Source organism: Helobdella robusta (assembly GCF_000326865.2).
Source record: "Helobdella robusta unplaced genomic scaffold HELROscaffold_9, whole genome shotgun sequence".
In the NCBI taxonomy this organism is placed as follows: Eukaryota; Metazoa; Annelida; class Clitellata; order Rhynchobdellida; family Glossiphoniidae; genus Helobdella; species Helobdella robusta.
This window is the reverse complement of record NW_008705512.1, coordinates 2,865,276-2,881,307: the sequence shown is the minus strand read 5'-3', so window position 1 is coordinate 2,881,307 and position 16,032 is coordinate 2,865,276. Positions and strand designations below refer to the sequence as shown.

The window sequence follows — 16,032 nt, the reverse complement described above, 5'->3', positions numbered from 1 at the left end:
AAACATATACAACAAAAACATAAACGACAACATAAGTATCAACATAAAAAAACAACAACAATAAACAATGTAAACAACAACAGCATAAACAACAAAATATTACAACAATATTTATTGTACACTTGTATCGTTGTGTTACGTAAATTTTGATAAATTTGTTATGAATGATGTTGTACGTGTGTGTGTGTGTGTTTGATGTTTGTGTGTGTGTGTGTTTGATGTGTGTGTGTGTTTGGTGTGTGTGTGTTACGTGTGATGTTTCTGTATTTTTTATCTGATATTTTTGTAGTTGTATGAAATGTATGTGTGTGCGTGTATATACATATATAGTAGTATATTGTATATATAAAAATCACACACACCCACACACGCACATACATCAGCAAACAAGTACAACAACAACAAAAACAACAACAACAAACGACCCAGAACAAAACGAACCCTCATAACAAATGATTTCATCATCGGAGCAGTGATCATCGTTATCATCTAAGATGGTCAGATTGTTTAGCATGCGTGAGCTGTAGAAAGAAAAAACAGGCTGAAAATTTTTTTCTTCGTCTTCTTCAATCGATCCACATCGACCAGGAGCAAAAATATTTAAAAAAAAATTCATCGTTGAAATTACAAAGGACCTATTGTTGTAATTATTGAAAATAATTCCAACAGTTGAACATTCTTTGTTGACAACCAATATATGCAGACGAAAACCTATCCCATCACATTACACTGAATACAACATGTATGGACACATTTGCATATGCACACACACACACGCACATACACACGCACACAAACACACACACGCACAAAAACACACATGATTATGTAATCACTCGGAAACACACATTCGTACAAACATTTACACATTTAGAAACAAATTGCACGTGCAGATGCACGCACACATTCTCACGCACACATTCTCACGCTCACATATCCACGCACACATTCACACGCACACACTCCGGTATCTACACCCAAAACTTATCGGCATAAAATTTTTACGAGCAATGGAACAAAGGCAAGGCAAAGGCAGCAGCTATGCATTGCATGATATCATATCAAAATGGAATTAAATCTGGAAAAAACGTGTACCATCTGACACACAAACACACACACACACAGAGTAATCACACACACACACGCATCAATAGAAGCATGCGTACAAGCAGCAAACAGGCAAACAATCATTGTAGGTACCTAATAAACAAACATTAAAATGTAGGCATGTAGATACAAACATCAACACAGGTATTGATGTAACATATATTATGTTGAAATAAGCACACATAAAAAAATGCACACGAAAAGAGAGAAAGAGAGAGAGAGAAAAAGAGAGAGAAAAAGAGAGAGAGAGAGATGAATGAGCGACTGGAGAACATTGTTAATGTTTGGAGAAGCAGGAAATAGAAAATCGAAGATGAAGAGGAATGACGCTTATGCGTGTCCTTCATAATGTTTATCCATGCCAACATGCCAAACAACACGTTATACTCGTGACAACAAGAAACATCAATAAAACATCAATAGAACATCCATTTGGCATTATCAATCGTCAACAATATCACAATGGAGGGCCACATTATCGGTGAGATAATTTTTTACAACAACATCGATTATTACATCATTTATATAATTCCAACCAATAAGATGAATATGATGACAATGATTATTTTGAAGAAACAACAACAAAACATTAACAACAACAACAAAACATCAACATCAACATCAAAATATCAACAACTACCACCGGAAAACTACCTGTTAACTTCAAAATATACCAAAACAACACAAAAGATAACTGCCCCTACGTTATGTTTCAAATTCACAGCAGTTCATTTTATTTCTTATTAATCGCATTACAATTTCAGCAATATTTAAACATTGCATTGATAACGAACATCTGAAGTTTGATTCAACTTCAAAAAACCTCAAAACGAAACCAACCTCGAGATTTGAAGAGAGCAAAATGCAATACGTTAAACGAGCGTCGTGACCGAAGTGATAAAACTTAATGTGATTATACGCCCGTTGCAACACGTGTTGTGACCTCAACTCGGACTGACTGAACCAGCAACATCAACAACAGTAACGAACACGCAGTGGACAGCGCAGAAATAACATCAACAACAATTAGCAACCACACCGACACGACAAAGACAACATCACTCTGGCAACAACAAACATCTCAACAACACAACCATCCTTCCATAAACGTACAACTGCAAAAATACAACAACAAACAATTGAAACAGAGTAGTGAAGAAGACGAGGCACAAAAACAACTTTCATAAACGACTTTAAACTAAATCCATCTATTAATTTGTATATGTTTAGACACAAACAAATCCAACAAAACTAAGAACGAAGCAACAAACAACACACTCATTCATCCCCAAAGCTGGACGACGCAACAGATTCAGGCATATTCCATCAAAGAGTCAACGACATTCCAACTAGGTTAGCTGCATTCAAACTCAAAACGCTATTGAAACGCATTAAAATCAGTAAAAGCAATCGTCGAATGAACTAGCGACAGAGAACAATGCGGTGCTATACGCATGAACTCCAATGCGTTGTAACATTGATTCACAAGCTGAAACGCATTATGACTGAATATCACGAAAAATTATAACGCATTACAATGTGTAGTAGGTGAATTATAATACTTTAAACAACGTAGCGAACGGCTATGTTGCATAGCATGCTTCAAGACAATATTGATGTGTTGATCATTTCTTCTTCGGTTGCATAGCCTGAAACTTAGTTACGTTGTACAAAACATGATAAAAAAAAAGATGCATTAATGAAAGGCACACACACGCACGCATACACACGCGCACACACATACATGCATTAATGAAAGGCACACACACACATACACACACACGCACATACATGCAATATGAGAAGCAATATCATATTTTCATGGTCGCATGACGAGAAAATATTCCAGTCAAACTCAAGTTATGAATTCAAAAAAATGATGATAAAAATTTTTTGAAAAAGATTGAAATAAAGCATCCCCAACACCATCAACAACAGAAGAAGCACGAAATGAACAACCGCAACAACAAAGAAGCAACAACCTAAGACAGTTTTGTTGGTTCTTACGTTCATCATCATTACGAATCCTGTCGTAAGGCAACTTTAACAGGACAACTTCTTACTTCTTATTATTCACTTTCATCGTTCTAAACATCACCGGCCCCTTTGCTTAGAAACTTAATTAATGACGTCATTGGTAGTCGTCATAGTTGGAAGATTATTTCGAGTTCAAATGCGACTCCAAAAAACATTTCTAAGGTAGCGAAATAAAATTAATTTTAATTAGACGGCAAAAAACCGCAGTGGCAAAAACGTACGTTCTTGCGTTTCTATGACCGAATTCAATACAAAAAAATTCAAGCCATCCATACGCAAAGGTATTTGATACGCTGTTTAAACATTTACGCATACTCAGTAAGCTGCTTGTTTAATAAAAACTACTCCTGAATAATTCATAAGACGGAATAACCACGTCATGACAATTTGCAAGTTCAGAATCATTAACTTTAAAAACGACAACACTAAACTGTCCACAGTAAAATGACCACACTAAAAAGACAACGTCAAATTTAGCAAGCCATATTCATAAGCTGAAAATTTACAGCAAGCCCAGCGAAGAAACAGCACAACATCATTAGCCGAAGCGGGAGTCGCAACGTCAAACGCGCTTGAAGTGATGACGAGAAAATTTGTAGTGGCAACAGTAAAAGTAGTAGTAGTTGTAGCAGTGTAGTAGCTGTAGTAGTAGTAGAAGTAGTAGCAGTAGTAGTTGCAGCAGTGTAGTAGCAGTAGTAGTAGCTGTAGTAGTTGTTGTTGTTGTAGCAGTGTAGTAGCAGTAGTAGTAGCAGTAGTAGTAGCAGTAGTAGCAGCAGCAATAGTACAGTAGTAGTAGCAGTAGTAGCAGCAGCAATAGTAGTAGAAATAGTAGCAGTAGTAGTAAAAGTGCTACTATCAGTTTCACGCAGCATATTTACAAAGTTATCGCAGCAACAACGCATAACTAACGTATTAATTACAATAACACACAATAAAATAACATTAACAACAACAACGGCAGAAACAACGGTTTGTTTCAACTATAATTTACAACACGATGACATTAACAACAACAACAGCAACAACGACAACAACAGCAACACAATTGATGCCTTAGTTAACGTCGATCGATGGAGAATAGCCGGCCAGCCATCGATCAATGTACAACGTGACAGCTGAAGCGTACTATATTGTGATAACATCAACAACTACATCATCATTATCAGCAAAAACAACAACAAAAACCTCAACAACTACATCATTATCAGCAGCAACATCAACAACTACATCATCAACAACAACATTATCATCTAAATCACCATTATCATCTCCACCAGCAACAACAACTACAACATCATAAACGCCATCAAAATCTTTATCAATCCCTAATAAACCATCAATGACAACAACGACAGCAACAACAACAACAACAGCAACAACAGCAACAACTACAACCACAACAACAATATCATTAATGAATCAATGCCTCACTACAATAGGCTTGTTAATTTAATGAGCAAAAACCTGAACAACAACAACAGCGTCGCAACATAAAAGGATTATAAAAAAAAAACAAAAAAAAACAACATCAATAACAATAAAAATATCATTAAAAAAGAACGAAAATAACATCAACATCATTTACTACTACTACTGCTACTGCTACGACTATTACTACTACTACCACCACTACTACTACTACTATTACCACCACTACTACTACTACTACTATTACCACCACTACTATTAATACTACTACTACCACCACCACTACTACTACTACTACTACTACCACCTCTACTACTAATAATAATAATACTACTACCACTACCACTACTACTACGACTACTACTACTACTACTACTACTACTACTACTACTACTACTACTACTACTACTACTACTACTACTACTACTACTACTACTACTACTACTACTACTACTACTACTACTACTGCTACTGCTGCTACTACTACGACCAGTACTATTACTACTACCAGCACTACTACTACTACTACTACTACTACGACTACTACTACTACTACTACTACTACTACCACTACCACTACCACTACTACTACTAATACTTCTACTACTACTACTACGACTACTACTACAACATAATACGGGCATTGCCGAGCGAACGCCAAACGATTACGCGAACATACTGCAATATTATGCAATATTAATGCTGCTTCAGTTGCTTTCCTCGTTTCTCTCTGCGTTTTTGTTTATTTGTGTATGTGTCTGTGTGTGTATGTGTGTGTGTGTCTATGTGTGTGTATGTGTGTGTGTTTGTGTGTCTGGGTGTGTGTGTATGTGTGTGTGTGTGTGTGTGGTGTAGGTATACAAACGCTCTTGCACACACATTTAAGCACAAATTTTAAATTCAAGAAACGTAAAGATATACAGACATACAAAACGAACATAAACTTCTTTTCGAAGTCATTAAAAAATTACTGCGGAAAATGTAAGAGAGCACAAACGTCGATAGAAAATTATACAAAAAATAATAAAATAACATACACACGGACACGTGCAAAAACATACAAACATGTAAAAGAACAAAGGAAAACATGCAAAAAAACATTCCAAAAACACTCCAGAACAAAAACACCAAAACTAAACATACCAACAATAAACATACAAATAAATACATACAAACAAAAACATACAAGTAAAAACATACAAACAAAAACACTCAAGTAATAACACACACACAATAACATACAAGTAATAACATACACAGAAAAACATACGAATAAAAACATACAAACAAAAATTAAAACAGCAAACCAAACCATCACATTGTACTACATACTAAATCACAACATTAATGCAAAAGTCCGACGCACACAAAAAATCACATTAAAACTTAAACCAGAAAACTCCATTTGGGAAAAAACAACAAAGCCTAAAAATGTACGAACATATGATACGAACATACAAAATAAAATGCCTTTTTGCCATATGTGAACATATAAAATTATAAAAATAAATTTATGAACACGTTTTTATAAGAACATATAAACGTTCAAACGTATGAATATTTAAGTTTACGTAAAACATTCAGTATATTTCTCTCCTCTCTATCTCCTTCTCTTTCTCTCTCTCTCTTTCTCTCTTTCTCTCTCTCTTTCTCTCTCTCTCTCTCTCTCTCTCATTCAAACAACTGCACAGATATAAACGAATGAAAAATGACATTGATGATGATAGCTAAATACATATTGAATATAATAATGGCATTCATTATTATCAGATTATGGCAATTGTTAATATTATTACTATTAGTTGGGAGGTTGTGGTTGTTGTTTTTGTTGTTGCAGTGATTGTTGTTTGCGGTGCATTGCATTGATTCAGCCAGTTTTATGGTGATGAGTAGGAAGATGGCAATCAATTCTACCACGTTTATTGACGGCAACAACATTAATAACAACAGCAATAACAAAAACAACAACAGCAAGACCTCAACGACAAAAACATCATCAAAAACATCAATAACACTACAAACAACAACAACAACAACAATACGAACAACAATACATAATCGACTCTAAAACAACGACAACAAACAATTAATCAATTGGTATGCAGACAACGCAAACATGTAAAAGCAGCGTCATCATCATCACCACCACCACCATCATCATCACCACCACCACTAACATCATCATCATATACTCTTCATCACCATCAATATGGAACAGTTTGCCAATCACCATCCGTCAACAAACATCAATATAAATGTTTGAGAAGCGATTGAAACAGCATCTGTTAGAACATGCCTTGGCTGGCCGTGCTGACGTTTGTTTGTCCGGGCGCCTCTGACGTTATGCATAGGACGATGCACAAATGATATTATTATTATTATTATTGTTGTTGTTGTTGTTATTATTATTATTATTATTGTTATTATCATCATTATCATATAATCATCATCTTCTTCGTCATCATCATCCCGAGTGTTTTCCATGAGCTTGATGTTCATCGGTCCATACTTCATACAGGAAAGAGATTGCAGTGGTGACAGACAATCCACTCAACAAGTCTTATTTTGTTTTACGCTGTGTTGTGCTCTGTTGCGTTATATTTTGTTTATGTTGCGTGTTATGTTCGTTAACATGTGATCGCTCTGTTTATACTCCACGCACGTGTATGTACATTTTTTAAAGTGCGTGTTTGTGTGGGTATTAACAGACTATGTAACTTATACTAGCTCCAATTTATTATTTATTGTCAATGGCAAATGACAATTTTTTTTAACTTTTATGTACGAACAACGTGAATTGTATTACTTTTTAGATTTTTCATTGTTGTGTTAAACAATAGCACATGAACTCACATCAACACTCAGATCTAAACACACATTCACACACACACAAATACACACACACAGAATCACGTTCAAATACACACAATTTCATCCACCGACATATAACAACCTAATCATACCTCACATGAGCTAAGTAGAACCATTTAAACTATTGTAATAGTAAACAACTGAAGCCATTATTTATTTAAGACCAAAGATTAGCGAGAAATTAAACCAACATAATGAAAACAGATCAAAGACTTCTGAAGTTTCTGCCTTTTTTCCTAATTCCAATGAAGTTTGTTAGGTCTTACGTTACTTTTAAAATGTGAACAAAGCTGGGAAAAATTGAAGGGCAAGGATTAGAAATGTGAATGTAGAATTAAAAAATATAAATGTAAATGATATTTGTCTGAAAATTTGTCTGTGAATTGGTCTGTGAATTGGTCTGTGAATTGGTCTGTGAGTTGGTCTGTGAGTTTGTCTGTGAATTTGTCTGTGATATTGTTTGTGAATTTGTCTGTGAATTTTTATAGCATTTAGAGTGGAAATAAATAGATAAACATAGAAATGGCGGTGTTGGATGATGACTGATGTTATCCACATTTGAAAGTTCAATAAGTGCAGCTGCCTTTACCATTGTTGAGAATTCGGTCGTCTGCTGTGTGTAGTGTTGTGGGTGCTAGACTGTCTAGTGTCTCGATGTATCTCTATATCGAGACATTAGACACATGTTATAGACAATTTGATGTCTACCAATCGCATGCTTCGTCTATGAACAATGACGTAATGATGCTGGCGATGTTTATTTTCAATCATTCAGTCATTTTTATTCATCCACTCGTTTTTAAACATCCATTCTTCCTCCACTCCACGAACAATCATTTCCGAATGCAATTTTATAGCGCGGACGTAAATAATATCCGCGGTTGTTTTGTGTGTCTGTGTTAAATAACTGAAATATTAAATGAATTATCTATAAATAAATTATTTCTAGAAAGTAAAAATAATTCACACAAAAATAAATTAAAAAATTTTGTTCTACAAATTATATAAATAACCAAATAGAGATTAGATCTAGTTATATAGAACTGACACGCTTTTAAAACAAACCATCATCATCATCATCATTATCATCATCATAATCGTCATCATCATCATTATCATCATCATAATCGTCATCATCATCATCATCATCGTCGTCATTATCATCATCATCATAATCGTCATCATCATAATTATAATCGTCATCATAATTAAAATCGTCATCATCATCATCAGCATCATCATCATCATAATCGTCCTCATCATCATCATTCTCGTCATCATCATTATCATCATCATAATCGTCATCATCATAATCGTCATTATCATCATCATCATCATCACCAAACGTTTAGCATCTGCTTGGCAATCAACTCAACCGTTCGCCATTTTATTTTAACAGCTCTCAAACAAACTTACACTGGCTGAAAAAGAGATAAAAAAAATTTGAAAAACAAATAGAAATTGAAAATAAAATAATAAAAGAAAGAAATATAAAAAAATAATTATAAGAATAAAAATGAATCAATAATAAGCCAGCCAGCCAGCAGTTCGAAATGAAGCAAGGAACACACACACACACACACACACACACACACACACACACACACACACACACACACACACACACACACACACACAACAACAACAACAACGTTAAATCATCGGGGCCAGCTGAACAGTCGTCAGATTAAAAGGCAAATTACAGTGCAATCAAAATAATGATCTGAAAAACAAGCCTATGAATGGATATTATACATTTATCATCATATCCATCAACATTTTCATTTCATCATCGTCGTCATCACTGCTGTAATCATCTTCATCATTATCACCATCAACAACATCATCATCAGTGTCATCATCATTCTCATTATCATCATCTTCTTCATCATCATCATCTCCATTTATTTACCTTTATTACAAATGTTCAGGTGCTCGTTCCAATTAGTACTTCTCTTTCTCACCTATCTCCTTCATTTCATCCACAATTTCGTTTAAAAATCATTTTAAAAATTTGAAGTGAAATTTTTTCGATAATTGTAGTTAATCTTTCTTCCTTTCATGTACTTTTTCTTTTTTTTGTATTTTTGTATTTTTCTTTTTTTTTATTGCAAATCATCATTTGTCTTGAGCATGTGCCTCACGTGAAAGCACTTGTAAACGTGTGTGAGTGTGTGTGGAAATAATTTGTGAGTCTGCACTGTGTGTGTGCGTGTGTGTGTGCGTGTGTGTGCGTGTGTGTGCGTGTGTGAGTGTGTGCGTGCGTGTGTGTGTGTGGGAGGGGAGTGCAAATAGAAGTTTGGATGTTTCTGTGGATGTAAAGTCTAATCAACATTCAGCATTCGTGTGTTCACATGTTCCTATCTATAAAGTGTGTTTATGTACGTGGATATGTGCGAGTGTGTGTTTATGAGTGTGAATATGTGTGAATATGTGTGTGTTTATGTGTGTGTGTGTGTGTGTATGTGTGTGTGTATTTGTGTGCGTGTGCTCAATTGTAGTTAATATGAGGAGCTTCCATAATAATGTATTCAATATGCCAGACCAAACAGCACAATTTATCTTCTCAAAGTTTAGTAAATATGATGAATGTTAGATATTCATGTTTCTCATCTGATATGAATAATGTATAACAAATTTGTTGTACTTAGATAATATATACATATATATATATATATATTTATATAATAAATATATAAATGTATGTATATATATATATATAATTAGACAAAGAAGTTATATTTTGCAGGTATTAACAGTACAACGAGCGAACCAATGAAAGGCATTTAACCAAAAAACAAAACAATGCATCACGCATTATTATACATACATTAACATACATACATTAACATACATACCTTAACAAACATACATTAACATACATACATTAACATACATACATTAACATAAATTTGCATACATTAGTTAGCATGCGTGTTGTGATGTTAACTCAATGCCATTTCACTTTACAGTGTTAAGTTATATATAGGAACAAATTGTCGTCATCGTTGTAGCCGTCATCATCATCTTCTTCCTCTTCTTAATCACTCTTATAGTCATAAGCATCACTTTCAAAATATTATTGCAGCTATCATCTTAGTCATCATCTTAGTCATCATCATCCTCATCATCAGCCTCGTCGTCATCATCGTCGTCATCATCATCGTTAAAACTATCATCATTATTATCATCAGTGCACCCCTTCACAACACTCATTAACTCCTCCTCATCATCATCATAGTCATCATCTCCAAGGTAATGTTTAAAAAAATCTTCGTGACATTGTGAGAACGTTGAAGGGTGATGATGATTAATTTGGTTAGTTAGTTGTTGTTCACGTCAGAGCTACACTCATCCCATCACCACCACTTTTATCATCGTCACTTTCATCATCCCATCATCATCACGTAACCATCATCTCCAAACTTTGCAAGACTAAAAACACAAGTAAAAAACCTCATTGCATCATTCTCACCCACCGCCATCAAACGTCAGCGTCGTCGTCATCATCTTCACCATCATCATTGTGTTTATAAATAGATTACCAACCCCTACCTACTCTTCGTCATAAATATTCATAAATGAATGAAACGGCTTTGTGGTAATAAAAACAAAAGCTATATATACGTACGCATAGCCTCCTACCACCATCATCATCATCAACAACATCATCGTCGTCGTCTTCATCATCATCATCATCAATATTATCACCATCGTGAGCTATGTTATTTCATTACAGTCATTTCATCATCATAATCGAGCAAGCAATTCAAGTTTATCATTGAGAAACATGCATATAAATGAATGACGAGAATGGTGGTGGTGATGTCGATGATGATGATGATTGATTGACGATGCTGATGATGATGATGATGATTGACGATGATGATGATGATGATTGGCGACGATGATGATGATGATGATAAATGCACTTATTGAAATTTAAACATAAATGTGACTGGCTCTCATTAAAGACAACAGATGGTGGTGATGATGACGACGACGATGATGATGATGATGACGATATCGATGATGATGACGATGATGATGACGACGACGATTAGGTTGATGGTGATGATGTCAGTGCCATTGATAATGATTAACATGATCATGATACAACAGCAACAGATATTAATAATACCAATGATAATAGAGACAATGGTGATGGTTGCAACAGATACCGACAAGGATACCTTTGGTCTCTGCAACAGTATAGACACTTTATGCAACAGTATGGATATTCTCTGCAACCGTATATATACTCCCTGCAACTGTATAAATACTCTTCACAACAGTATAATACTTTCTGCAACCGTATAGATACTCTTTGCAACAGTATATATACTCTCTGCAACTGTATATATACAATGGTCTCAGCGTTATTAAAATTAATGCGTGAGACATGATCGATGTCGCTAGGCGAACAGCAGCTAGCTACAATTACGACGATCTATAAAACAGATAAATAAAAATATTTTGATCCTTCCTACTTCTCTTCTATTTTCTTTTTCATCCAAATCAGATTTTTTTCTACTAGGTTATACAGTATGGCCAAGTCAAACTATGCGTAGTACCTAAATACTTTAGGTTGGGGTTCATTGCACTGTGCAGGTTTTCAAACTTAATGACTCAACAACTCGACTTAATGAATTAACATCAAGTTTGATGAAATGAAACTAACATGTCCAAAAATATTTTCAAACTACCTACAAATTACAAATTAATGATGATTAATGATGATTAATGACGGTCAAACAGCCAAATCTTTACTGGTTTGATAAATAAACGAGTTGTGAAATCAACAGTGGCAACAACGCTGTGTTGTTTCAACTGCAGTTGTTTCATTTTCTGGAGCGCATTTGTTGTAACTAATTATACAAAAAAAACTTTTAAAAACTTCAAAAAATCTCAAAAAATTGTGCAAACCTTCTGTAAAAGGATAATACTTATTTACCGTAGCTACGAAAAAAGAACAGTTTAACCAGACGATATCATTTAAACTTGTGTCAGCACCTACCCAGTAACAATTAATGTACATTCCTCCTTGTAGTACATACAAATATACACTAAGACAAACGTACACACAAATAAGTGTACATATTTCCGTACGTGTTTCCAAATGCAATCGCTATATCATGTCAAACCTATTATGTCATGTTCCTGAAGTTGTTATATTTAAATCTTACCAAATACCAAATATCTCGTTATATCTCGTTATATCTCGTTATAATTCCCTCTGTTGGTTTGTTCTTTTTTCATCTCCAATAAAAAAACTTTATTGCATTTCAGAAATTTTATTTTAGATGGATGAAAATAGTCGTACACTTAGATATCAATATTGTAAATATATTATTATTTTCATCATATAAATATTTCTTTAATAGTGAGTGATTTGTTTTTTTTTTGGAGGGGACAGGATTTGGGCTGGCACGATCAGTTTCCAAATTTTGCTTAGAAAATAAAGAAAAACCCTGAGTGTTCATAAGTTATTATCATTTTCAACTTTTTTTCAATTATATCATATTCATAATAACAATTTAATATAAGGTAATATGTACAACGCCAATAACACCACCATAAAAACAACACCAGTAAGAACAACTACAATTTAATTCCATCACATAACTACACTCAACCACATAACTACACTCAACCACATAACTACACTCAACCACATAACTACCTACCTCTACGTGAACTTTAACAGGCCCTATTGTGGGGCAGACGATGACATGGCTTTCTGAGGTGGGTGACGATTGGTCAGCCTGTGAAATTGAAATGGAGATGGTCAAGGTTTAAATAAGTACGTACACATATACACATTTAATACATATACATACATACATATACAAACATGCGTATACATACATACTTACACATACATACAAACAAACAAACATCACACATACAAACGTTTGTACATACATTACGAATACATACAAACATATGTACTTACATAAATATGTACATACACACCAAAAGTTATAAATACACGTGTAGGTACATTAAAAAGATTTAAAAAAGATTGAAGATTATCAACAATAAATTTACAAGTATAGTAGCTGACAAATATATATATATATAATATATACTAAATTTTGCCGTAGATTGTGTGTGTGTGAGTGTGTGTGTGTGTGTGAGTGTGTGTACGTGGTGGTAGAGCCAGTGTTTACATGGAGAGATACATACATGCGGATGATTTATTGCATGGCGGAGTAATTAAGCGTTTGGTTTTATGTCCAAATGCATCAGGGCTTAAAATTGATCGCGCTTTTTTCATCGTGGTAATATTATATTATATATTCTGTCTATATTCTATAATTAATGACAATAATAATATGTAATATAATTTTAATAATAATTAAAATTTTTCATAAGGTAATTTTTTTGGCGTTATTGTTTGGAGAAATGTATTTCGAATAGAAAATTCGTTTAGAATGATTTTTTTATGTTTGTCATAGATTTACTGGACGCGCACTGACTCAGGATGGAGAGGAGCTGAAGAATTAATTAGCGGGTGAGGTGTGCGATTATAAAATTTGATTCTTAAAAACTCTTCCGGTGAAGAACAAATTTCGAAAAAATGGACGGAATTTCTAATAGCAAGAAGACCTCGCATGAAAGAACGTAATTAAATAAAATGAAATGGATATACAGCAACCCATTCTATCTAATTTTTCTTTCAAAAATCTACGAATCTACATAGTGTACGGAAATGTAAAATTTTTCACGAAACAAATTAATTATCGAAGTTTCATAGAAGACAACGACAGTAACGCTCCTGTATAACGGATGGCCTCAGGCAAAATTTGAAAATGTACTTAATTTAAAATTGAAATATTTGAAATTGAAAATATTTGGATGATGATTCTTTCGCATTGTACCTTTTTACGGTTAAATTACGTTAATTTATTTGTTATGATTTATCATTTGGAAATTTAATTCGTAATTTTAATCAACATGATTTTCTTTCTGTTTTTAGTTGAATTGCTTTAAAGAATATAAAACATTAAGTGAAGTAAGGAAGAGATAGGTTACAATATATCGATAAAATAATGATATAAAAGCGGTCGTTAAATAAAAATATATTAACTTAAACAAAAATTCTAAAAAACAATGGTTGTTATCATTGTAAGAAAGGCTAATGGTACTAAGTAGAGAGAGATTTTTGTTTGGAAGGACGTTGTTCGTTGCATCAGTTATTCATACATTTCGTTTAAACAATAAATTTTATGAACGTTAACATTATTTTAAAGGCAATTTTTCTGAAAATTTGAAATAAAATTGTAAACAAATAAAATTTATAATGAAAATTACACAAAATTAATAGAGTTCTCATTTGAAAGTTTAATAAAGAAGAAAGATGGATGATGAGACATCGTTCAACTCAAACAAGAAAGTATACCCTTTGTACCTTTAAAATAAAACATGTCTCTAAGCTGCATGAATTTATAATCATAACAACATTACATAATGAGCTAGTTTAGCCGAAGAGGTCGTATTTAAAAAATAAATAAACAAAATAGTTTATATAATGTATATGTTTATGCTTGAGTGTGTGTTTGTGTGTGCGTTTGTGTGTGCGTTTGTGTGTGTGTGTATGTGTGAGTATGTGTGTGTGTGGTGTGTGTGAAAACAACACTAAATTATACGTTAATACGTTGAAAACTGGCACGCAAAGTACAAAATAATACGATTATTGTGAATGACGTTAAGATGAGAAATCGATTTTTATAAATATTTTATTTCATCGCAACCTGTGAAAAAAATTTCCATCACGTACGTGGATGCTTAGCTAGGTGAACGTTGAGTTATAACTATTGTATTAAAAAATCATACATACTAACCACACACACACACACACACACACACACACAAAGTGTGACACACACACACACACAAAGTGTGACACACAAACACACATACACAGAGTTTTTTTTATCTATACTAAACTAATAAATCATACAGCGTACATTGAGTCAACATAATACGTAATGCAATGAACGCAAAATTTTTACATATTCTCATAAATAGCAATTATATTTTATAGATAAAAGTTTTGTAAAAAAAAAAGATTTTTGCTAGAGCTTATGTTGAAACTTTTTGTATTTTTTTAAATTTTTTAATGAAAATTTTCTTCTGAAGAATGAAAAAAATCAACAAATTATATTGTTTTTTTTTTAAATAAACAACATTTTGCAAAAAAGGTATAAAATAGCTTAAAAATGAGCTGGCAAAAAACAAAATAATTTTTAAACGATATTAATCGCCAAAAACCCTACTTTGGAATCTTTACGCTGGTCTGACATGTTGTAACAGAGTGACACAAAGAAGTAAATTAATTCCTTCCCAAATGAATGAAAGATGAAAAACTCCAAAAGCAACAACTAATGAAAAACGAAAATCTAGGAATTTAATACCGAATGAAAATAAGCAATGTACTGGAAAGATGTTTTCAAATGTTCCCCTACTACGGAGTATGAGTGCAGGCACATGCAAATATTATTTTCATCTTCTCTACGCATTGCATTCATTGTCTGCTATTTAGGCTTGACATATGTATATATATTTTATATATGTATTTATATA

At 33.4% G+C, this 16,032-nt stretch overlaps 1 protein-coding gene across 1 annotated transcript; it reads right to left on the bottom strand.

Annotated features, from left to right (window-relative positions):
* Positions 1-9,561: 9,561 nt before the first annotated feature.
* On the bottom strand, positions 9,562-15,752 carry HELRODRAFT_166210 (hypothetical protein; the record flags this gene model as incomplete). The annotated part of the gene is made up of 4 exons (XM_009033202.1): positions 9,562-9,643; positions 11,637-11,797; positions 13,131-13,208; positions 15,726-15,752. The coding sequence occupies 4 exons, from the start codon at positions 15,750-15,752 to the stop codon at positions 9,562-9,564; spliced, it is 348 nt and encodes a 115-aa protein (XP_009031450.1).
* Positions 15,753-16,032: the final 280 nt, after the last annotated feature.